At 42.9% G+C, this 24,020-nt stretch overlaps 1 protein-coding gene across 1 annotated transcript in view; it reads right to left on the bottom strand.

Moving 5' to 3' along the window:
- CDH23 (cadherin related 23) overlaps positions 1–24,020 on the bottom strand; it is a 1,761,581-nt gene that overhangs the window by 55,710 nt on the left and 1,681,851 nt on the right. The window contains exons 52-54 of the mRNA XM_073574902.1: positions 10,181–10,358; positions 1,887–2,098; positions 1,316–1,510 (exon numbers count right to left, since the gene is read on the bottom strand). Coding sequence (XP_073431003.1) covers positions 1,316–1,510; positions 1,887–2,098; positions 10,181–10,358 — 585 coding nt within the window. The remainder of the gene's footprint in view (positions 1–1,315; positions 1,511–1,886; positions 2,099–10,180; positions 10,359–24,020) is intronic.

Genomic DNA, 24,020 nt, shown 5'->3' with positions numbered 1-24,020 from the left:
GGGATCCGGTTTCAAGATTCTTTCACACAGGGTTATTTTAAAAAACTCTCAAATGTAAAGCTTTTTATTCCATTTTTTCCGCTTTGTAGTGTAATGATCTTTTTTCGCTTTGTGTCATTTTGTAATGATAGTTATCCGGCCATTATCAAAGTCTAGCAAGAAGCATACAGAGAACAATGCCTAAAAAACCTTACATACCCATATTGTGAGGTTATCCAAAATGCTGGATATGTAGACATGTTCACAATTTATAAAAACATGTTAAATATTACCTGGGTGCAGTTTTTAAATGGGAAAAAAAGGTTAGCCACAACTGAAAATGTTTCAAAATGCTTTGCTAAAAATTGATCAAAGAAAGATAATTACAATGTATTAAAAAGAAGAGTAACATTTCATCCTCCCCAACGTATAACACTGGTGTCCCCTTGTGTGGCACAATGGCCATTGGGCCTCTTACAGAAACAAAGCTAAGGTGTAACTGCAACTTCCCGATATAGTCGTCACATCCCTGTTTCACTTTAATCTTTTACCTAATTCTGACCCACAAAATCAAGTTTATAAGTGAATTTGTGAAGATGAATTTACTTAAAAAGGAAGCTCTCATTCTGCATGTTAATTTCCTATTATACAATTCTTTCCTTAAAAAAAAGAACTGAAACTAGCAAACTCTGAGCAGAATTTTCATAAGTAAGCAAAATACATTCTTCCCCTCAAAGGCAAGTAAGATGCAAGTACGGCAGAATTGGATATACAGTGCTCGGCATAAATGAGTACACCCCCTTTGAGAAGTAAGATTTTAATCAAAATCTTACAAAATCCAAGACCAATTTCCAAAATATTGACAAGACTGAGTTTTATAGATAGCATGAAAGTAAGTTTAATAATATCATCAGGCTTTAAAAGAAGTCAGCCATATACTATGATTGTTTTATCATGGCAAATCGGCATGAGAAAAAAAAACGCAAATCTGCACTGCCTCACAGTATAATATTGGGCCGCGTGCTATCCGATAAAACATCAGAGAACACTTGGCCATGATATACGCCAGTGTCAGCGAGCCCTAAAAATCATAGGGATCATGCAAAATGCTAGATGTGGTTTTTTTTGATGTGAGATGTATTGATTTTTGGATTAACTAAGTTTAGTAAAACTGAAGATTTGTTGTTGTGCCCAGTGAGAAATTATTTACATTTTTTATTTTTCAAAGGAGGTGTACTCAATAATTCTGAGCATTGTAAATAGATTTACTTAGTTTTTTTAATATTTTCAATATATATTTAACATTTATATTTATACAACTTCTTTGGGTACTCACATTATACATGGCTTGCGTTTCCCGATCCAATCTTTGTGCTGTTTGGATAAGCCCACTAATTGAATCAATACTAAAATATTCCCAATCCTTGTTTCCAGCTCCAGTTCTTAGTAGACTGTAGCGCACTGCCCCATTCAAACCTTCATCGTTATCAGTGGCATATACTTCATACACAGTAGACTTCACAGGAATTTCCTATTAGTAAAACAACATGTATATGTATTTAGTCCAGTAGAGGGCAATGCATTATCACTTATAGCTCCAGTAAACTGGACTCGAAAAGAAAATCTCTTCCAAAGTTTCTTAAAACAATCAGTTCATTATATCTACAGAAATATCAAGGCATCAATGTTCAATTACGATCGTCTCTCTCGATCGGTGTTACTTTGAAAGAACTTGATATTATAGATGATGAATAGATGATGATATTTTACATAACAAAATATGAGCCTTGGTTCCAGCGGTGATGTTGGAGGTCACATCCCAATTGTATCTATGAAATTACAATATTCTCATCCAACAGTTGGGGTCAGGACTTGTAGGACAACTTTCAGATAGTCTTGTCAGTTACCTCTTTTATGTGAAGAATGGTGCCATTGGGTGGTCGGATGAACACAGGTCGATTATCATTGACATCAATCACTTCCACTCGTAACATGGTGGTCCCCCATAAGGGAGGTCTACCTTTATCAGTTGCTACGACTGTCAAGTTAAATCGTTCAAAAGACTGCAGAAGTCTTCTTGATGTTATCAGACCAGAGTCTTTATCAATAAGGAAGGCATCTGTGGAAAGGGAAGACAGTTATATAAAAATGTATCACAATACTATAGTCATTGGTTAAAATATAACTCGTATCTATATTTGTCTCATTTTAAGGAAAATGATTTTGCTTTCTATGCCACTCTCACCGAATTATGAAGATATGGCGCCTAGTTTACCAGTTGGGACAAAGGTAAAAGCTTGTACGCACATTTATTAGGTATAAAGCCAGAAACTGGTGTAAGTTTTGGCACAAATCTGCACCTGTTTATAGCAGACATAGGAAACGTTTCATCAAAGATTGTACTCCAGAATTCTGGGGTAAAAGCTTTGAAAAGTTGCACAATGCAAGGTTGTGCTTAAATGTTCCACTTTATGGTGTTCTCATGCCATGTTCACATAGCTCCAAAAAAGTGGGACGAGTTGAGGCACCGGTAGCGCTCCCTACACCACAAATGTTACTCCAGTCTATGATTGGAATGAGATGTATAACAGGGTGTATGCCAGTAGTCACACAATCCTGATTCATTATGAGACCTGCACCTCTTAATGAATCAGGTGCATCTGATTCCAGTATGTCCCCTTCATCAAGACCGGAGTATTTGTCTTGATGAATCAGGACTTAGATTTAATTGTCTGGCTTTAGAACAGTCCATGTATGAGAAAGCAAGATTTTACAAAATGAGAGGCACAAAAAATAAAAACAATCTCCTGATGAAGCTGTAATAAATGGTGAAACACACATCAAGGATTGTAGGTTTTGTTCCCAAAATACACTGACCCCATTACTAAAGGTATATTTTTGCATTCATCCTCATTAATACAGTCATGGCCAAAAGTATTGACACCCCTGCAATTCTGTCAGATAATACTCAGTTTCTTCCTGAAAATGATTGCAATCACAAATTCTTTGGTATTATTATCTTCATTTAATTTGTCTTAAATGAAAAAACACAAAAGAGAATGAAGCAAAAAGCAAAACATTGATCATTTCACACAAAACTCCAAAAATGGGCAGGACAAAAGTATTGGCACCCTCAGCCTAATACTTGGTTGCACAACCTTTAGCCAAAATAACTGCGACCAACCGCTTCCGGTAACCATCAATGAGTTTCTTACAATGCTCTGCTGGAATTTTAGACCATTCTTCTTTGGCAAACTACTCCAGGTCCCTGATATTTGAAGGGTGCCTTCTCCAAACTGCCATTTTTAGATCTCTCCACAGGTGTTCTATGGGATTCAGGTCTGGTCTCATTGCTGGCCACCTTAGAAGTCTCCAGTGCTTTCTCTCAAACCATTTTCTAGTGCTTTTTGAAGTGTGTTTTGGGTTATTATCCTGCTGGAAGACCCATGACCTCTGAGGTAGACCCAGCTTTCTCACACTGGGCCCTAAATTATGCTGCAAAATTTGTTGGTAGTCTTCTGACTTCATAATGCCATGCACACGGTCAAGCAGTCCAGTGCCAGAGGCAGCAAAGCAACCCCAAAACATCAGGGAACCTCCGCCATGTTTGACTGTAGGGACCGTGTACTTTTCTTTGAATGCCTCTTTTTTCTCCTGTAAACTCTATGTTGATGCTTTTGCCCTAAAAGCTCTACTTTTGTCTCATCTGACCAGAGAACATTCTTCCAAAATGTTTTAGGCTTTTTCAGGTAAGTTTTGGCAAACTCCAGCCTGGCTTTTTTATGTCTCGGGGTAAGAAGTGGGGTCTTCCTGGGTCTCCTACCATACAGTCCCTTTTCATTCAGATGCCGACGGATAGTACGGGTTGACACCATCGTACCCTCGGACTGCAGGGCAGCTTGAACTTGTTTGGATGTTAGTGGAGGTTCTTTATCCAACATCCGCACAATCTTGCGTTGAAATCTCTTGTCAATTTTTCTTTTCCGTCCACATCTAGGGAGGTTAGCCACAGTGCCATGGGCTTTAAACTTCTTGATGACACTGCGCACGGTAGACACAGGAACATTCAGGTCTTTGGAGATGGACTTGTAGCCTTGAGATTGCTCATGCTTCCTCACAATTTGGTTTCTCAAGTCCTCAGACAGTTCTTTGGTCTTCTTTCTTTTCTCCGTGCTCAATGTGGTACACACAATGACACAGGACAGAGGTTGAGTCAACTTTAATCCATGTCAACTGGCTGCAAGTGTGATTTAGTTATTGCCAACACCTGTTAGGTGCCACAGGTAAGTTACAGGTGCTGTTAATTACACCAATTAGAGAAGCATCACATGATTTTTCGAACAGTGCCAATACTTTTGTCCACCCTCTTTTTTATGTTTGGTGTGGAATTATATCCAATTTGGCTTTAGGACAATTCTTTTTGTGTTTTTTCATTTAAGACAAATTAAATGAAGATAATAATACCAAAGAATTTGTGTTTGCAATCATTTTCAGGAAGAAACTGAGTATTATCTGACAGAATTGCAGGGGTGTCAATACTTTTGGCCATGACTGTACATTTTTTGTGCATATTATATTACCATATACTGAGATCTTTGGAACAAGTAGTGTTTATCATAGTATAGAGTTTTGTGGGATCTTTTCTTTTAAGTTCCTGATTCTATTTTTCTTGCTACATTTGCTAATTCTATTAGGTTTATTACAGTTAATAAGTGAAAATTTATGTGGTGCAAAGTGACAATTGGGGTTATGCTTCCTGTGTCTATAATGTTTGGATTCTAAAATTCATCCCTGGTTTTTATCTAATTCATGTGTTCCAGTGGCTCATTTATGAATATCTAATCATAATTTTGTTGGAATAGTATGCTTATTATTGGAGTCATTATGAATTTTCGAGGTATTTATGTACATTGTGTAAAAAAAAAAATCAATGCCAGATTCAAGAGCTAAGCGAAATTTACATCTTTTATGCCGACCCATAAATAACACATTTGATTACACAGACAAGTCTTTTGTGTTTGTTCCTTATTCTGCAAATTATAGAGGAAATACGACAATGATTTCTCAGAAACTGTATATATCCTATATATTACAACACATTAGTTGATGGAAATGTTCCACAACGTCTTGTAATGTTGCTTTGTAACATCACTCAGACATAGTTTTGAGACATCAATCACTGTCTGTGGATTGTGTTATTTGTGATTCAATAAGTATTAGCCTAGAGAAATTAGAAGCACCCACAGAAATGTACTTAGGGCGGGAACTCTACTTCAGCCAAAACTCTAAACTGCTTGACACAAATTTCTATGTTGATAAGGCTTAAAGGTAAATTGCTTTTTGGCTTTGGTTAACTTGTTTTCTTTGTCTCTGCTCTATAAACCAGGAAGAAAAAGCAAAACGTATGATTTCTTACATATGTGCAGGATATTGGGTAATAGAGTGTGTATGGAAAGTATTCAGACCTCTTTAAATTTTTCACTCTTTGTTTCATTGCAGCCATTTGGTATATTCAAAAAAGTTCATTTTGTTTCTCATTAATGTACACTGCACCCAACTTGACTGAAAAAAACAGAAATGTAGAAAGTTTTGCAAATTTAATTAAAAAAAAACAACGAAATATCACATGGTCATAAGCATTCAGACGCTTTGCTCAGACACTCATATTTAAGTAACATGCTGTCCATTTCCTGGTGATCCTCCTTGAGATGGTTTTACTCCTTCATTGTAGTCCAGCTGTGTTTCATTAATCTGATAGGACTTGATTTGGAAAGGCACACACCTGTCTATCTAAGACCTCACAGCTCACAGCGCATGTCAGACCAAATGAGAATCATGAAGTCAAAGGAACTGGTCAAGGAACTCAGAGACAAAATTGTGGCAAGGCACAGATCTGGCCAAGGTTACAAAAGATTTTCTGCAGTACTCAAGGTTCCTAAGAGCACAATGGCCTCTATAATTCTTAAATGGAGGATGTTTGGGACCACCAGGAGTCTTCCTAGACCTGGCAGTCCAGCCAAACTGAGAAATTGTGCGAGAAGAGCCTTGGTGAGAGAGGTAAAGAGGAGCCCCGGAGATGCAGTAGGGAGAAAGTTCCACAAAGTCAACTGTAGCACCTCTGCCCCGGTCCACTCCCTGACTCTCACCTGTTGCCTCGTGGCTGCCATTTCAGCACGGTGCCCAGCAGGGTCGCCTGTCTCCTGGGGCTCCTATCCCGTGTCCCATGGTGCCTGCTCCTGCTGCTGCTTCCTGGGCACTGTGCACATCCCGCAGGTCTCCAGGCATGCCATTGAGGGTGCGTGTGTGCTCACTCCCAGTCTCTTAAAGAGACAGCATGCCATTTTCAAAATAGGTTTCAGCCAATGGCTGATTGTATCGTATTATCTCCTCCTGCATCTTTCCGTGCCAGCAGCTGCCCACTTCTCGAAGGTTTTTTCTGCTTCTGAGAGAAATTATTCCATTGGAGATCGGGAGTTATTGGCCATCAAGCTTGTTCTGCAAGAGTGGCGTCATATTCTCAAGGGAGAAGTTCACCAGGTCGCTATTTTCACCGACCATAAGAATCTCGCCTATCTCCAGTCTGTGCAATGGCTGAATCCATGTCAGGCCAGGTGGTCTCTGTTCTTTGCTCAATTTAATTTTGCTCTTCATTTTCACCCTGACAGCAAGAACATTAAGGCCAATGCTCTCTCCAGGTCCTTTCTGCTTCCCGACTTGGAAGAGGAACCTCAACACATCATCAAGCCCTCCCGAATGGTGACATTGTCCTCTGTTAATCTGTCTCAGATTCCTCCCGGTAAGACATTGGTCAGTAGTTCAGGCAGGAGGCGAGTTCTTTGCTGGGGCCACTCTTCTAAGTTGTCCAGTCATGCTGGGCAGAGGAAGACTTCGCAACTCATTTCCCATTATTATTGGTGGCCTACCATGCGTAAAGTCATCTTGGAATATGTCTCGGCTTGCCCCTCCTGTGCCCGAGATAAAACTGTGTAGCATCTTCTGTCCGGACAGACACTTCCCGTTCCTTCAGTCCCATAGCAGCACATTGCTATGGACTTTATTACGGATCTCCCCATCTCTTCTGGCTGCTCTGTTATCTGGGTCATGTTGGACCATTTTTCAAAGATTGCTCACTTTATCCCTTTGCCTGTTCTTCCTTCTGCTCCTGAACTTGCCAACAACTTCATTCAGCATATTTTCCGTCTCCATGGGATTCTTCTTCACATTGTGTCTGATAGAGGTGTCCAATTCACTTCGAGGTTTTTGAGGGCAATCTGTAAAATAATAAACATAGAGCTGGATTTCACTTCACATATGAAGAGATTTGCTGATAGGAGACGCCTGGATGCTCTGACTTTTCAGCCTGGGGATAAAGTGTGGCTCTCCTCCAGGTACATCCTTCTGGAGATCCCATCTTATAAATTGGGACCTCGTTTCATTGGTCCTTTTGAGGTCTTAAAATGAATTAATCCAGTTTCTTACAAGTTGAAATTGCCTGCCTCTTTACGTGTGCCTAATTCCTTTCACGCTTCTCTCCTCAAATCTCTCAAATCTCTTCTCGTGGGAGCCCAAAGAAAATATCTGAGCCCCTCTCCTACTGGAGAGATTTTTTGCAGGCTTGAAAAAAGGTGAGAGTAAAGGGGGGGTACTGTAGCACCTCTGTCCCGGTCTCGGTCTGCTCCCTGGCTCTCACCTGTTACCTCGGGGCCACCACTTCAGAGCGATGCCTGGCGGGGTTGCCGGTCTCCTGGGGCTCCCAATCCATGTGCCATGGTGCCTGCTCCTGCTGCTGCTTCCTGGGCGCTGCACATGTCTCACAGACCTCCAGGCGAGCCACTGAGGGCACATGCATACACACTCCCGGACTCTTAAAGAGACAGCGCACCATTGTCAAAATAGGTTTCAGCCAATGACTGATTGTCTCGTACAATTTCAGACACCTCTGCCCTTACAGAGGCGCCTGAGCAGCAAGTGTTTCCTGTTGCTAGTTCTCAGGTTCCTGTACCTGCGTGTTAATGCTCTGCTGCATCTCGCTAATACTGGTTTGTCTCCTCGGTGTGTCCTACGTGTCTTTCCACACCTTCCGGGACTGTGCCAGCATCTCCTGCATCTCTCTGTGCCGCTTCTGCCGCTCATCTCCTGCCTGGTACACCACTACTTGCAGTACCTGCCTGCCCGCCAGTCCAATCAAGTCAGCTTCCATGCACCCCAGGTCTAACTGGAGGTAGCACCTTGCATCTCCTGCACTTTCCATTCTGGCCCTGTATGAGGGGTCTTACTATGGAAGTCTGGGACTCACTTAGTCACGCCCTCCTGAGCAGTGGTCCCGTGGTTCCACAAAAATGTCAATAAACAAATGTGCACTTCATCATCTGTGCCTCCGTTTCCATTTTTTACATCAACTATCACTGCAGCCCTCCACCAGTCGGGCATTTATGGTAGAGTGACCCAATGGAAGCCTCTCCTCAGTGCAAGACATATGAAAACCCTCATAGAGTTTGCTAAAAACACATGAAGGACTCCCAAACTATGAGAAATAAGATTCTCTGGGCTCATGAGACAAAGATAGAATTATCACCAAAAAGGTCTAAGTGGTATGTGTGGAGAAAACTACGCACTGCTCATCACCTGCCCAATACAATCCCAACAGTGAAACATGGTAGTGGCAGCATCATGAAATGGGTGTGTTTTTCAGATGCAGGGACAGGACGACTGGTTGCCATTGAAGGAAACATGAATGCTGCCAAGTACAGAGATATCTTGGATGAAAACCTCTTCCAATGTGCTCTGGACCTCAGACAATGACCCTAAGCACACAGCTAAAATAACAAAGGAGTGGCGTCAGAACAACTCTGTGACCATTCTTGACTGGCCTAGCCAGAGCCCTGACCTAAACCCAATTCAGCATCTCTGGAGAGACCTGAAAATGGCTGTCCACCAACGTTCACCATCCAACCTGACGGAACTGGAGAGGATCTGCAAGGAAGAATGGCTGAGGATCCCCAAATCCAGGTGTGAAAAACTTGTTGCATCATTTCCAAGAAGACTCATTGCTGTACAGCTCAAAAGGTTGTTTCTACTCAACACTGCACAAAGGGTCTGGATACTTATGACCATGTAATATTTCAATGTTTCTTTTTTAATAAATTTGCAAAAATTTCTACATTTCTGTTTTTTTCAGCCAAGATGGGGTGCAGAGTGTACATTAATGAGAAAAAAATGAATTTCTTTGAATTTACCAAATGGCTGTAATGAAACAAAGAGTGACAAATTTAAAGAGGTCTGAATACTTTCCGTACTCACTGTATACTGCGGCAGTCATGGGAATTACAACACCACCAAATCTATCTTCCTCTTAAATCTTCTCAAGGCACTGCAGCTGAATATGTATAGCTGTTTCTCTAGCTATTAGCTCTTTCTAAATGTACATTGGTTAGTACCTTATGTGCATGGGTGTTTGCTTTTTCTTGTTTATTAATTTCTCTTAAAGGGAATCTGTCTGTAGGATCAACCCTCCAAAGCTGTCTCTATGGGCATGCAGGTCATAGGGAGCTGAATAAAATGATACATTGACATGTGCCATGCAGTGTTTTATTCCATGTTTTATTAAATAAGCTGTTAAGTACTATGGGCTGAATACTGATCTGAATGAGAATCTGCCTCCAAAGGTTCTAAATAAAAGGCGGGATTTCCAGTGCAGTGTGATATGTAAAGGCCGCTCTCTGATCTCCTGATCTCACTGAAGAGCTGTGTGTGATTATACCTGACACATCTGTAGATTCCTCTCAGCTTCCATCTCACAGGCAGAAAGGATTGCAATATTGCAGCATTACAGCAGAGCTGTGAGAGCTGCAGAAAATGTGTTTGTAAAGAGACAAAGTTCAGTTCTACAGTTCTGTGATAGTTACAAGTCTCACACTGGTAACACCTTCTTTTGTATATAATAAGCTCTGGAGGCAGATTCTCATGCAGGTCAGTATCTCGCCCATAGTTCTTAACAGATCATTTATATATTAAGCAAAACATGGATTTCTCTGTAATAAGAAATCAGATCACAGATATCAAAGTATTATTTTATTCAAATTTCTATGACCTACATGTCCATATAGACAGCTTAAAAGGGTTGATCTTACTGACAAATTCCCTTTAAACTAGCAGTCTTCACTTGTTTTTTTTTACATATTCATAGCATCAGCATACACACCAGAACCAGGACCTTCCAAATTATATGTCACCACACCATTGTCTCCCTCGTCCAAGTCTGTGGCTGACATAGTGATCACAGATGTGCCTTCTGGTTCATTCTCATACACACTAGTGCTGAACTGACTTTTGGTGAATTGCGGTCTGCAGTCATTAACATCAAGCACAGTGATAAGAACCTAATAAAAAAAAAACAAGGCGCATGAAACAAAGTGTGGTTAATCATGCATCTTGCATGTAAAATAGAAGGCACAGTATTATGGTAAATCACAGCACAAATACAATGTAACCTAAAGATTTAAGATTATTCTTACATGTGACTAATGGAGGTTAAAGCACACAAATTGTCAGAGCTGTAGGAGAAAATTGAAATGTAAGATTTGAGATGAAAGGCCTTATTCGCATGTGGATGTCTATTTTATGGACTGCCTTTTACCTGTGTGGCGGTTCATTTTTCAGCTATTTGTGTTTGGTGTTGTATCCATTTTTCACTTATGATAAAAAAAATGGAAGTGGAAAATAGGTTTTTTTTGTTGGATGAGTACATCCAACAAAAAAACCAGAGTAGGACATCTCTGTATTTATCAGGTAGATCATCGCTAAAGAGTATAAAGACAATGACATCTGAATAGGCCTTTAAAAGGTAAAACCCAATAGAAACAATTTTGGTGTATCTTAGATATTTTGTGATCAGTCTATTAAGACCCTCTTAAAGAATTTTTATCCTCTTTATATTTTGTAATTAATATATTATATGGCACTGCGTGCTTATAATTGCTCATTTTGCTTTTCAACAGAGCTAATTCTTCTCTTTTCTCTGCTCTATATACAGGCAGGAAGTCTCTTGTCTTGCATTTATCTTTCCCATCTTAAGCCCCCTTCACACATAGCGAGATCGCTCCCTACATGTGACACTTACCTCCGACTGGCCCCCCCGCTTGCTATCGTTTATCGCGCAAGATCGTCCTGGTCCATTTCTTGTGGTCGGCTTCCTGCTGGCCCCGACGAGCGACTCCATGGACGCGGGAAGAAGTCGTCAGCAGAGCTGCCGTCTGACAGGTAAGTAATGACCGCCGACCGCTGCTGCATCGCTGGTGAGATCTGCCTGTTTGGCAGCTCACTAGCGACCATTTAGCGATGCACCAGTGATCCTGACCGGGTAGTATCGTTGTTGGGATCGCTGGTGCATCGCCAAATGAAACGGGACTAGAGAGTTTCATGAAACCTGACTTTCGCAAAAGTTGGGTTGAACGAAATCGGCCAACTATAGGGAAAAGTCGGAGGTCGACTGAAACACGAAACCCAATGCAAGTCAATGGGGAAGCAAAGTCGGCAGGGAGTGGAAGACAGTAAACACACCTACAGTGCCCATTTCATTGCCAAAAACATCAATTCTTATAAATGAAGCTTGTCAGCCTTAATTTACTTCCTAATAATATTTATGCATTCAAAACTGGGGGTTATTTGGCTAAAGTTGTGGGGGGGGTTGGGCTGGCTACAGGTTTTCGTGTACCCTGGGCTAAAGAGTGTCAGTGCGCCCCTTTAACACATACCACAACTCATGATGCTCCGATACGCCACAGAAATATAGGTATAGTACAATGACACATACTTCACTGCTTACATGACATGACTGATCTATTTTAAATTGTACAATAGCTCAAAAACAGGACAGTGTACTACTCCATACAGTGTTATGGCCACCACATTGTGCGCCATACAGAATAATGAGCCCCATATATTTCTCCATACCAAATAATTAGTCACATATAATGTTCCATACAGTATATGATGAGCTCCACATAATGCTCCATATATAATGGGCCCCATTTGTAATGCTCCAGTGTATAATGGGCCCCTTTGATGCTGCTCCAGTGTCTGATCTGCCCCATTTACATTGCTCCAGTACATGATGGGCCTCATGGATGATGCTCCAGTGTATGATGGGCTCCAATAATGCTCCATATATAATGGGCCCCATTTGTAATACTCCAGTGTATAATGGGCCCCTTAGATGCTGCTCCAGTGTCTGATCTGCCCCATTTATAATGCTCCAGCACATGATAGGCCTCATGGATGATGCTTTAGTGTATCATGGGCCCTAATAATGCTCCATATATAATGGGCCCCATTTGTAATGCTCCAGTGTATAATGGGCCCCTTAGATGCTGCTCCAGTGTCTGATCTGCCCCATTTACAATGCTCCAGTAAATGATGAGCCTCTTGGATGATGCTCCAGTGTATCATGGGCCCTAATAATGCTCCATATATAATGGACCCCATTTGTAATGCTCCAGTGTATAATGGGCCCCTTAGATGCTGCTCCAGTGTCTGATCTGCCCCATTTACAATGCTCCAGTACATGATAGGCCTCATGGATGATGCTTTAGTGTATAATGGGCCCTAATAATGCTCCATATATAATGGGCCCCTTTTGTAATGCTCCACTGTATAATGGGCCCCTTAGATGCTGCTCCAGTGTCTGATCTGCCCCATTTACATTGCTCCAGTACATGATGGGCCCTATTTTTAATTATCTCAGGCATGGTATGTGAAAAGAGCTCCATGGAGTAATCTGAGGTGTGTGCTTCCACATCCTTCACTTTTGGTGTGGGTGAAGGACACAAGGAAAGGGGTTGCTCCTGACCAGAAGCATGCAGTTACGACTCAGTGCTTGCATTTTTTACAACTTCAGAAGAGGAGGCAATAGAGCTGGAGGCTGTTTCAGCAATGTAAGCCACAAACAGTTCCTGATACTCCAGCTTTAAAAGCAGTCTACCTACTCCCAGAAAAGGGAGCCTAACAGGCTTTCCAGAGCTACACCATGACGCTGGCTCAACACCTCCTGCCTTAGCTGCTATTGTGTTTTTGGCACTACCAGCAGATGCACCACCACCACCATCAGTACCAGGTGGCCCTCCACACCCACATCCGCATCCTCTTCCACCATACTTCCTCATGTTTTGGAAAATGAACCCAAAATACCAGCAGATATATGATACTGTATCAGAAGCGTACAGCTCTATACAGTCTATGGATAACAGTAAATCTCCATATATATTTCATGAGGCATACACAGACGCTCACAGGCTCAGTATGGATTACCCAATAAAATAACAAGTTGAAAAAGGGTACAGTATCACCAGACACAAGGGATATATAGTATAGTGTAAACATTCTGATTCTCCGTATACATTTCAGGAGGCAGACACAAACACTCTCAGGCCCAGTATGGATTACACAAGAATATGAAAAGCTTTAAATGGGTTATGTAACACCAGCATACAGCTGTATACAGTGTTGGGGTAATCTTAAAGTTCCAAATATATTGCCGGAGTAACAGACAGACGTTTACAGGCTCATTATGGATTACACCAGAATATAAATAGCTAAAAAGGTTACTGTATCAGAAGCGTTCTGCTGTATACAGTATTGGCCAAATTGAAAATATCGGTATATATTTCCGTAGTCACCCTCAGACGCTCACTCAGTTTGGTTTTGACCATAATAAAAAATGTTGTAAAAAAGGTCCTGGATAACAAGATAGCAAGTACATATATTTTAGGGTACAATTGAAATCTCTGTAAAAATAGTCCCGTAGTCACTCTCAGACGCTTACACAGTATGGATTTCACCGTAATGCTAAATGTCGAACAAAGGTACTGTATAACAAGATACAAGCTGTATCGAGTATAGTGTAAAAATTTGTTTCTCCGATTCACCGTATATATAGAAGGCATAACCCACACACGCTCACTCACTATGGATGATGTAGAGAAGGTGGACTGACAGACAAACTTGCCTGTAGTTAGAATCAGAGGTATAGTGCAGTGTAGGTGTGAAACCGCTAAGATAAAGAGAAAGGGTGCAGTGTTTTAGCTTGCCCATTGGAGGGCAGTGGAGAGTGCAGGAGTGGGACTGAATAACTGCCATTGGTCAGAGAAACTGTTAGGTGATGGTGGGCAGAGTTACCAGAACTGGAAGTATAAAAGGCTGAGGGAAGGTTCTGGAAGAGTCAGTCAGCGAAGGGAGCACAGTAAAGAGGAAGTTCTGCTGAGGAAATAGAGACAGTGGAAAGGCTCCAGAGAGGACTGACAGTTGAGGCGGTCATGGGGGGTGGCCCAGAGGACGGTAGCCGCAGACGAAGACGGCCTGGGGCTATCATACCGATGGTGTGCTTAGACTGGTGCAGTGCTGTGGTGGTTGGGCCTAGGCCAGCCACAGTGGAAGAGCCACAGAGGGCGCCATGATTATAGTTACAACGGAAGTGAAGGTACCGGGGCCCATGTACAGAGAAATGTGAAACGGCTGTGGTGAATTGCTGTTGTCGACAGAAGGATGGGCACTAAAAACGGACCTATTCAATACAAACTCTGTCTCAGTCTCGTGTTTGTCTGTGGCAAGAAGAGGGTCCCCCACCACAGTTGGCTATCCTACAGATGATACCTTAATACATATTTTTGAAACAAGGTACTGTATCAGCACATACCAGGTGTGTCCAGTCTAGGGTTAAATTTCCATCTATACTTCCGGAGTCAGACACAGACACTCACAGGCTCACTATGTATTACACCAGAATTAAAAAAGTAGAAAAAGGGAAAGGTATTCAAAGTGTACACCAGTATACAGTGTTGTGGTACTTTTAAATCTTCGTATATATTTCAATCTCAGTAAGCCAGTCCAGAATTTCCGCTACTGGAAACTACATGGATACAAGTATGGACGCAAAGTCGAGTGTTAGCAGAAATTTTGGAATTACTCATCGTGGGAAAACCTCCCGGTAGATGTTGCAGAGGCGATGCAGACCCTCAAATACTGTGTCTGTGGAGAAAGCGAAAAAGGTTCATTGTGAAGAAAGGATTGCTTTATCTCAGTAGCGTGGATCACATCACCATTACTCATCTCCATCAAATTGTCATCACAGGGAGAGATGTACCCATGGTCCTCACTGCCTATCATGATGTGTCTGGTCATTTTGGAGTGCAAAAGACAGAAACAACAGGCCGTAGGTGATTCTATTGGATTGGCATGAGAGGAGACATTGAAAAATGGTGGCAGGAATGTCACACGTCTGTGACTATCACAACTGTGAAAGGTGATCATAAACCACCACTGCATCCCCTTGTAAGTTGACGTCCATTTCAAATGGTAGCCATTGATCATCTGAAGGTAGAGGCCAGCTGGACAGGCCATAGCTACATCTTAACCATCATTGATCAATACACCAAATTTCTAGTGGCCGTCCCTGTGAAGGATTTAACTGCCGAGACTACACAGCGGTGGAGCAGGGAGAGGTAAATATTGCAACTTGCAAGTGCTGTGGCCATGACGAAGCAGGGGGGGCACAATCGTGGTCGACGGTACTGGCACAGGGCCCCTCATAGTATGCTGGTGTGTCTAACAACGAGTGGGCCCTCCCACCGTCTGAGACACTGTATTGTACTATGAGGGGCCCTGTGCCATTGCCGTCGGCCATCAGTGGGCCCATCCACCTGTTCAGAGCAACGGCACTTGCCCAGGTGCGCCAGGTCTTTACCCCAGCCATTGGGGGATGGGTGGGCAGCCCAGTTAGGGAGGTTTAAAAATTGGCATATGTTGATGTGTTGGCTGGACATTCAGCTGCTGCAAAGGGCGTAATTGGGCAAGTCCGAGGAAGAGGAGGAAAAAATCGAGGCACTTTTCTGGTAACCTATGTGTCATCAGGGGAAGGTGGGACAAAATCCTTTGAAACCCATGCATGGTTCATTTTAATGAAGGTTAGATCATCAACATTTTGAGTCGACAGACGGTCCTTTTTTCTGTCAGGATTGATCCAGCAGCACTGAAGACTCTTTCAGATAACACACTAGCAGCAGGGCAAGCGAGCTCCTGTAAGGCATATTGTGCCAATTCAGGCCAGGCGTCCAGTTTAGAGGCCCAATAGTCAAAGGGGAATGACCTGTGAGGGAGAACATCGATATGGGAGGAAAAGTAGTTTGTAACCATAGTTGACAACTGCTGCCTCCTGTCAATTTTAATCGATGCAGTATTAGCAGTCGTGTGAGCGGTACTTGAGAATTCATTCCACAACATGGTCATTAAACCCCTGTCTCCAACGCCACTTCTGCTGTGTGCACCATGAACACTTCTTCCATTGTGCCCACTACGGCTCGTGGGAGAACCAGCACCGCTGCTGTGTACTGGGAAAGCCTCAAACAAACGGTTTACCAGAGTTGCTTGTTTGTTTGCCAATATTATCTCTAGGTTCTCCTGTGGCATGATGTTGTGTAATTTGCCATTGTAGCGTGGATCGAGGATGCTGGCCAGCCAGTAATCATCATCCCTCATCATTTTGGCAATGCGGGGGTCCCTTTTTAGGATCCACAAGGCATAATCGCACATGTGGGCCAATGTTCCAGGTGTCAATGATGCAGTGCCCGTGGCGGGTGGAGGAGCAGTTTCTGGCAAAGCCCCATCCCTATAGTCACACACAAACACTGTACCTGACCTTGGAATGCCAACATTTTCTCTTGCCCCCTGAGAAATATCCTCCTGCCCAAAATAATCATCCCCCTCATCCTCATCCTCCTTCTCTTCCTCTTCTTCCTCCACCTCGTCCAGGACAGTTCCCTGACCAGACAATGGCTGTCATCAAGGCTTCCCTTCTCCTCCTCCACTGCAGACACCTGATCCTAAATGTGCGTCAAAGTTTGCATGAGCAGATGCATAAGTGGGATGCTCATGCTTATGATGGCATCGTCTGCGCTTACCAGCCGTGTGCATTCCTCAAAACACTGAAGGACTTTACAGAGGTCTTTCAGCTTTGACCACTGCACACCTGACAATTCCATGTCTTCCCTCAAACTGCCTGCCCGTGTATCCTCCCACAAATGCATTACAGCCTGCCTCCGTTCGTACAGCCTCTCAACCATGAAACCAATTAACCTGATTAGCAATACCACAAAGAAACGTAGAAAATTAAAAAACAGAAATCATATAGGGTTCCTAATATCAACGTTTAAAAGTGGATGCTCATGGATGAATGGTAGACCATTCGAGAGAAAAGGCATACCGAATCACAAGGAAAAACCCGAATTTAATGGTCAATAGTGCAAATATATAAAAATAAAAATAAATTTTTTTTTTTTAAAAATATAAGAAATTTTTGAAACAATAATAAGATTTAAAATACCTTTATTGTATAATAGTGGTACATATATATAAAAAAGCAATGTGTGCTCAAATTAATTAAAATATATACCAATATAGGTTTAATAGACAACATACACAACGGTCCACATATGTGAGATAATGTAATTACACCTTTTTAAAATAGTTGTCCAGTAAAAGAGTGACAAAAAATATATAAAGAGCCAAACCCAGGGGGGGGGCTGTGTTGCTCGCTTACTGGCGGTCCTTAAAGGTATACACCCTTAATTGTCCTTGTGCACTTCTATTCCTAGTTTTTTGCACTCAGCACTTTAATTTGCACTATTTGGATGAACATTTCACTATTAGTTGGCTTATATTGCACCTTTGCAGTTTTTCATTGAATATACTGACACTTTGTTTAAGCCTACATAATTGGTTTGGCTCTTTATATATTTTTTGTCACTCTTTTACTGGACAACTATTTTAAAAAGGTGTAATTACATTATCTCACATATGTGGACCATTGTGTATGTTGTCTATTAAACCTATATTGGTATATATTTTAATTAATTTGAGCACACATTGCTTTTTTATATATATGTACCACTATTATACAATAAAGGTATTTTAAATATTATTATTGTTTCAAAAATTTCTTATTTTTTTTAAAAATTTTTTTTTTATTTTTATATATTTGCACTATTGACCATTAAATTCGGGTTTTTCCTTGTGATTCGGTATGCAGCCTCTCAACCATCTGCAGGGTGGAGTTCCACCTTGTTGCAATGTCTATGATTAGGCGGTGCTTGGGAAGGTGGAGCAATCGCTGCAGCTTCTGCATAGGACTGGAGTGTACGGCCGAGCGACGGATGTGTGAGTACAGTCTTCGCACCTTATGGAGCAGGGATGTTAACTCCAGATAATTATTAAGGAAGCACTGCACCACCAGGTTCAAAGTGTGAGCCAGGCAAGGTATGTGTGTGAGTTTTGCACGGGCTATGGCTGCCACAAAATTACGGCCGTTATCACTGACTACGTTGCCTGCCTCAAGATGTAGACTGCCCAGCCATGACTCTGTTTGTCGCTGCAAGTAGTCAGCCACTACCTCCAGGGTGTGTCTGTTATCGCCCAAAGACATCATCTTTAACACAGCCTGCTGACGATTACCACTAGCTGTTCGATAGTGGGACACCTCGTGTGCAACACTGCCAGCTGCAGATGTAGTGCTCGTGCGACTGCGCTCTGTGGATGAGCTTTCGCTGATAGACGAGGAGGAGGAAGAGCGAAAGCCTACAACCAACTGTTTCCTATACCGTGGGCTAGACAGCACTGTTCCACCGCCGCTGTCCCCAGTGGAGCCTGCATCCACCACATTAACCCAGCGCGCAGTGATGGACACGTAACGGCCCTGGCCATGCCTACTGGTCCATACATCTGTTGTGAGGTGCACCTTTCCACTCACTGACTGGTTTAGTGCATGGATAATGCGGTCTTTCACATGCCGGTGGAGGGCAGGGATGGATTTTCGAGAAAAGAAGTGCCGACTGGGTAGGTCATAGCGTGGGACAGCGTAGGCCATGAGGTCGGGCAAAGCTTCGCTTTCAACCAAACGGTAGGGCATCATCTCTAATGAGATTAGTTTGGTAGTGTAGTCGTTCAAACACAGTGTACGCGGATGAGAGGATGAGTACTTTCTTGTCCTACTTAGAGAGTCTGGTAGGGTGAACTGGAGGGCTGCATATGGGGGAAGTAGCGGTGGACCGGACGGAGTGAGAGGGGGTTGGTGATGTATTGGTGGTGCTGGCCTAGATTCAGTGTTGTGTTGCAAAACCATTGTGATTCCCTGAGTGCTTTGGCCTTGCAACGACACCTCCACATTTAGTGCTGGTGGTGTGCTTAATGGTGGCGGTGGTCTTACAGTGGGGGTAGCGATGGAGCGTTGTTGGCTACCTTCAGTCGGAGCAGGTGCACATGTGCTACCTGAGGTTTTGTAGTCTGTCCACGCTTGCAAGTGCATGTTGATTAAATGTCTAAGCATGCAACTGATATTCAAATTTCTGAGTTGTTTACCTCGGCTAAAGGTTCTTCCACACTTCTTACAGGTAACCTTTGCCTCATCAGTAGGATTTTGGACAAAGAAGTGCCACACTGCACTCTTTCTACTATGGTAAACATTTTCTGGCCTTGCACACTGTGCGAAGTTGACCATCTGGTCAAGCTGTCCTGCAATTCTTTTAGTTTTTGTTCCACGTTTTAGGACAGCTATGGGCCTGCTAGATAACCGCTGCTGCGATGTCAATGCCTGCTGCGGATCCTTCTCCTTATCTGAACTATTGCCAGCGCCACCCTCCTCCCCCAATGGATGACAATCCGGGTCCAGAACTTGGTCATCCATCACCTCCTCTTCAAAGTCATCTGCACCTTCCTCTTTACCTTCCCCTGTGTCACCGTGTAAGGTGGTATAGAATGCGGGAAGGGGCACCTGGGTTTCATCAGGGTCAGATTCTGGCTCAATAGACTGCGAGGGCAATGTAGTGCTGTGGGTCAATGTACCAGCAGAATCATCTAGCAGTGGCTGTGCATCAGTGCACTCCATGTAAGATTCATCTTGGACTGGAGAATTCAGGATTTGACTGGATAACCCAGGCATGGTATGTGAAAAGAGCTCCATAGAGTAATCTGAAGTGTGGGCTGCCGCATCCTTAACTTTTGGTGGGGGTGAAGGACACAAGGAAAGGGGTTTTTTATGACCAGAACCCTGCACTCCGTGCTTGCAGGTATCGACTGTTCAGAAGAGGAGGCAATAGAGCTGGTGGCTGTTTCGGCAATGTACGCCAAAACCTGTTCCGATGCTCTGGCTTTAAAAGCGGTTTTCCAACTCCAAGAAAAGGCAACCTTACAGGCCTTCTTGGGCAAGAGGATGACGCAGGCTCAACACCTCCTGCCTTAGCTGCTATTGTGCTTTTGCCAGAACCTGCCGATGCACCTCCACCATCAGTACCAGCTGCGCCCCCCTGCCCACGTCCGCGGCCTCTTCCACCATACTTCCTCATGTTTGGGAAAATGTACCAAAAATACCAGCAGAGAGATGGTACTGTATGAGGAGCGTCCAGCTGGGTTAGGTGTTTTAAACAAATTAAATCAACGTATATATTATGTTAGTCACAGAAGCTCTCACAGTATGTATTGGACTGTAATCCAACAAGCAGATATACGGAACTGTATCAGAAGTGTACAGCTGTATACGATTTTTGTGCTACTAACAATCTCCGTATAGGTATTTACGGAGTGTCACACACACGCTGACTAGGTATAAAAGTGACTGTAATGCGAACGGCAGATATACAATACTGTTGGAGAATCGGACAGCTCTATACGATGTGTGTATGTAAAATTGTCAAGCTCCGTGTATTTGAATACGGACTGACACACGCTGTCTCTGTCTAGTTTTGACTGTTATCAAACAACAGATATACGAAAAACTGTTTGAAAAACGGACAGGACTCTAAGGTGTAGGTCTGGAAAAACAGAAAAACTCCTCGGATTTTTTTCCAGAGTCACACACAGGTAGCTTCTATTTGTCAGTGCTAGAAGGCGGTACACAGTAGTGTGTGAGGAGCGTACACCGCTGTACGGTGTGTATGGAAAATTGTCAAGCTTCGTGTATTTGTATACGGACTGACACACGCTGTCTTTGTCTACTTTTGACCATAATCAAGCAGCAGATGTACGAAACTGTTTGAAAAACGGACAGGACTCTAAGGTGTAGGTCTGGAAAAACGGAAAAACTCCTCGGCTTTTTTTTCCAGAGTCACACACAGGTAGCTTCTATTTGTCCATGCTAGAAGGTGGTACACAGTAGTGTGTGAGGAGCGTACAACGCTGTATGGTATGTGTATGTAAAATTGTCAAGCTCCATGTATTTGTATACGCACTGACACACGCTGTCTCTGTCTAGTTTTGACCATCATCAAACAGCAGATCTACGAAACTGTTTGAAAAACGGACAGGACTCTAAGGTGTAGGTCTGGAAAAACGGAAAAACTCCTCTGCTTTTTTTTCCAGAGTCACACATAGGTAGCTTCTATTTGTCCATGCTAGAAGGCGGTACACATTAGTGTGTGAGGAGCATACAAAGCTGTATGGTGTGTGTATGGAAAATTGTCAATCTCCGTCTATTTTTATACGGAGTGACACAGGCTGTCTCTGTCTAGTTTTGACCGTGATGAAAAACAGCAGATATACGAAACTGTTTGAAAAACGGACATGACTCTAAGGTGTAGGTCTGGAAAAATGGACAAACTCCTCGGCTTTTTCTTCCAGAGTCACACCCAGATAGCTTCTATTTGTCCGTGATACCAGTTGGTACACGGTAGTGTGTGAGGAGCGTACACCGCTAGACGGTGTGTGAAAAAATGAACGCTCAGTAACTCACCAGGACAAAATAATAAAATTTGAAGTGCTTTGAAAAAAGCAGTTTGAACAGCAGTGTGCACACAGCAATGCAGCTAGCAGGTAGCCTTAAAAGGCAGCCTAATCACCACCAGCGCTGCTGCACACAACAAAAATCCTCCCCTTTCACTGCACACTAACTGTACAGTGAAAAGCGCTATCAGCAAAAGCAGTTTTTTTTTCTTCCCTGCTTAACGCTCTCCCTGTTCAGAATCAGCAGCAGCACCTCTCCCTATTGTAAGATCGGCAGAAGTAAGATGGCGGTCGGCGTTCACAGCCTTTTATACCCACTGTGACACCACACCAAGACAGCCAATCACTTCAATGCCCTTCTGTAAGATGATGCTGGCCGCTGCGCATGTCATCGCGTTGCCCACAGTGTGCGTCCTCCATCATTGAGTGAGAAAAGGCGCTGAAAGCATCATTTGAAACGATTTTTGAATCTGACCGACCTGTTTCACTCAACTCTAAATTGGACCTTTAAACTCCTGACCCAGCTGTTCACTCGTCCCCCCTGCCAGGGACTTTTTCACTGCTGACTCATAACTAGTACAGGAAAAATTGACCTCCTGTTTTTACATAGAGCTTAGAAGGATTTTGCTAGTCAGTTTTTTATCACGTTATGCCATAGACCTAATGGAAAACTTCAGAATTAGCTGGGTAGACTGGCAAAAAAGCAATTGATTGCAATATGTTAAGAGGATAAAAATTTTGATGGGAGTGCATCTTTAAGGCTCAGAAGAGAGCAGCACTTGAATGAGCGCTTTTGTCTCTCAATTTTGGCACTCAGACCCTACTATTTAAACTCCTTTGGCTTTACTCTGAGATTTCTATAACTGAAAATTTGTGTGTAATTTGACCAATACATTTTTCTGGTCTCCTTTAAAATATATCTTTATATTGTGCCAAAAGGTTTACGTACTGTATGCAGCCAATACAAATAGGACATTATTAATGGCTTTATTGTAATCTTATTTAGTTTTTGCTGGATTTCTCCTTTTAACATCACTGTGCAAAAATTTTAGGCAGGTGTGGAAAAATGCTTCAAAGTAAGAATGCGTTAAAAAAATCGAAGTGTTAATATTTTTTTTATCAATGAACAAAATTCAAAGTGAGTGAGCAAAAGAGTCATCTAAATCAAATTAATACTTTACCTTCTGTGAGCAGCTGGCCACAGACTAAGGTTTATTGGACTAATGGACATAGAGCAAAGTCCATGGCTCTAAGGGATACAGACTGTTTCCGGAGCACCGGTTGCATCGAGCTTATTGTTGTGTTTATTTTGAGATTTGCTTACTGTGTTTTTGTAGAGATTTGCTTGCTCATCAGTTTAAGTGCACTAATTTCACCTTGAAAGGGTTCAGCTTCAGGAGTTAATGTTTTCCATTCAGTGATGGTAAGCAGAGCAAGAAGAGCAGGCTAGATCTTATGCATGCATAAGGCCAGACACAAGATTGGTAATCAGGAAAGCAATCATTCAATTACTCTGGTTAGTGTCCCAGGGGCCTCAAGTCATTGTTGTTCCAGGTACTAGTCCCGTTATGTGGATAGGGAAAGTAGACCCAGTGGAGCCGTTACCATCTGGAGTCTCAAATGCATTCCCAGGTGATGGGCTCGGCATCAGGAAAATACCTCCACCAATGCACAGTTAGCTTTTGGGGTAAGTGTTTCCTGAAGGGCAGGTTCATTTCCTAGAGTGAGGAGGTGGCTTGAGGTATTTAGGACACTGACGAGGGTATAACGGGGTTGTTGCTGGCTGGAGTTGGATACACATGCTACAGTCATGAAATCTGTTGTCTGGAGGTGACATTGGAGATCGGAGGTCACATGCTCAGGTCCTTCTCCAGCTCGGATTGAACCATCAGGAAGGTCCTGGAAGGACGCGGTTATAAAAGGTTCGCATGGCCGCTCGGTGCACATAGTCTGCACTCCATTGTGGTCAGTGTACATTAGAGGCATCCGCAGGTGCGACGCTGCACGCTCAGTAGGTCTAGAGGGACTCAGACCTCGTGTCAATGGGGCTGAGTTCTGTGACCATTAACTGAACGCTCTCTCGCTGAGTGCTGTGTGTCTTAACAGGCTCTGGCATTTATGTTCCGCGGTACTGCAGCTCTGTGACGTAACAGAGTCCGCTCCTGTTCACACCGGGTGACGTTAACCCGCCTGACCTTTTGTATACCGCTATATCCATCCACCATTACTAAGCAGCAGTTTACCACCTCTGCACGGTGGACCCGAGGCTGCGAATGCACCTTCCT

This window comes from Dendrobates tinctorius, unplaced genomic scaffold (genome assembly GCF_039654945.1).
Source record: "Dendrobates tinctorius isolate UK_male_01 unplaced genomic scaffold, ASM3965494v1 ptg000040l, whole genome shotgun sequence".
Lineage (NCBI taxonomy): Eukaryota > Metazoa > Chordata > Amphibia > Anura > Dendrobatidae > Dendrobates > Dendrobates tinctorius.
The sequence above is the reverse complement of the archived record's forward strand: the minus strand, read 5'-3'. Positions and strand labels throughout refer to the sequence as shown.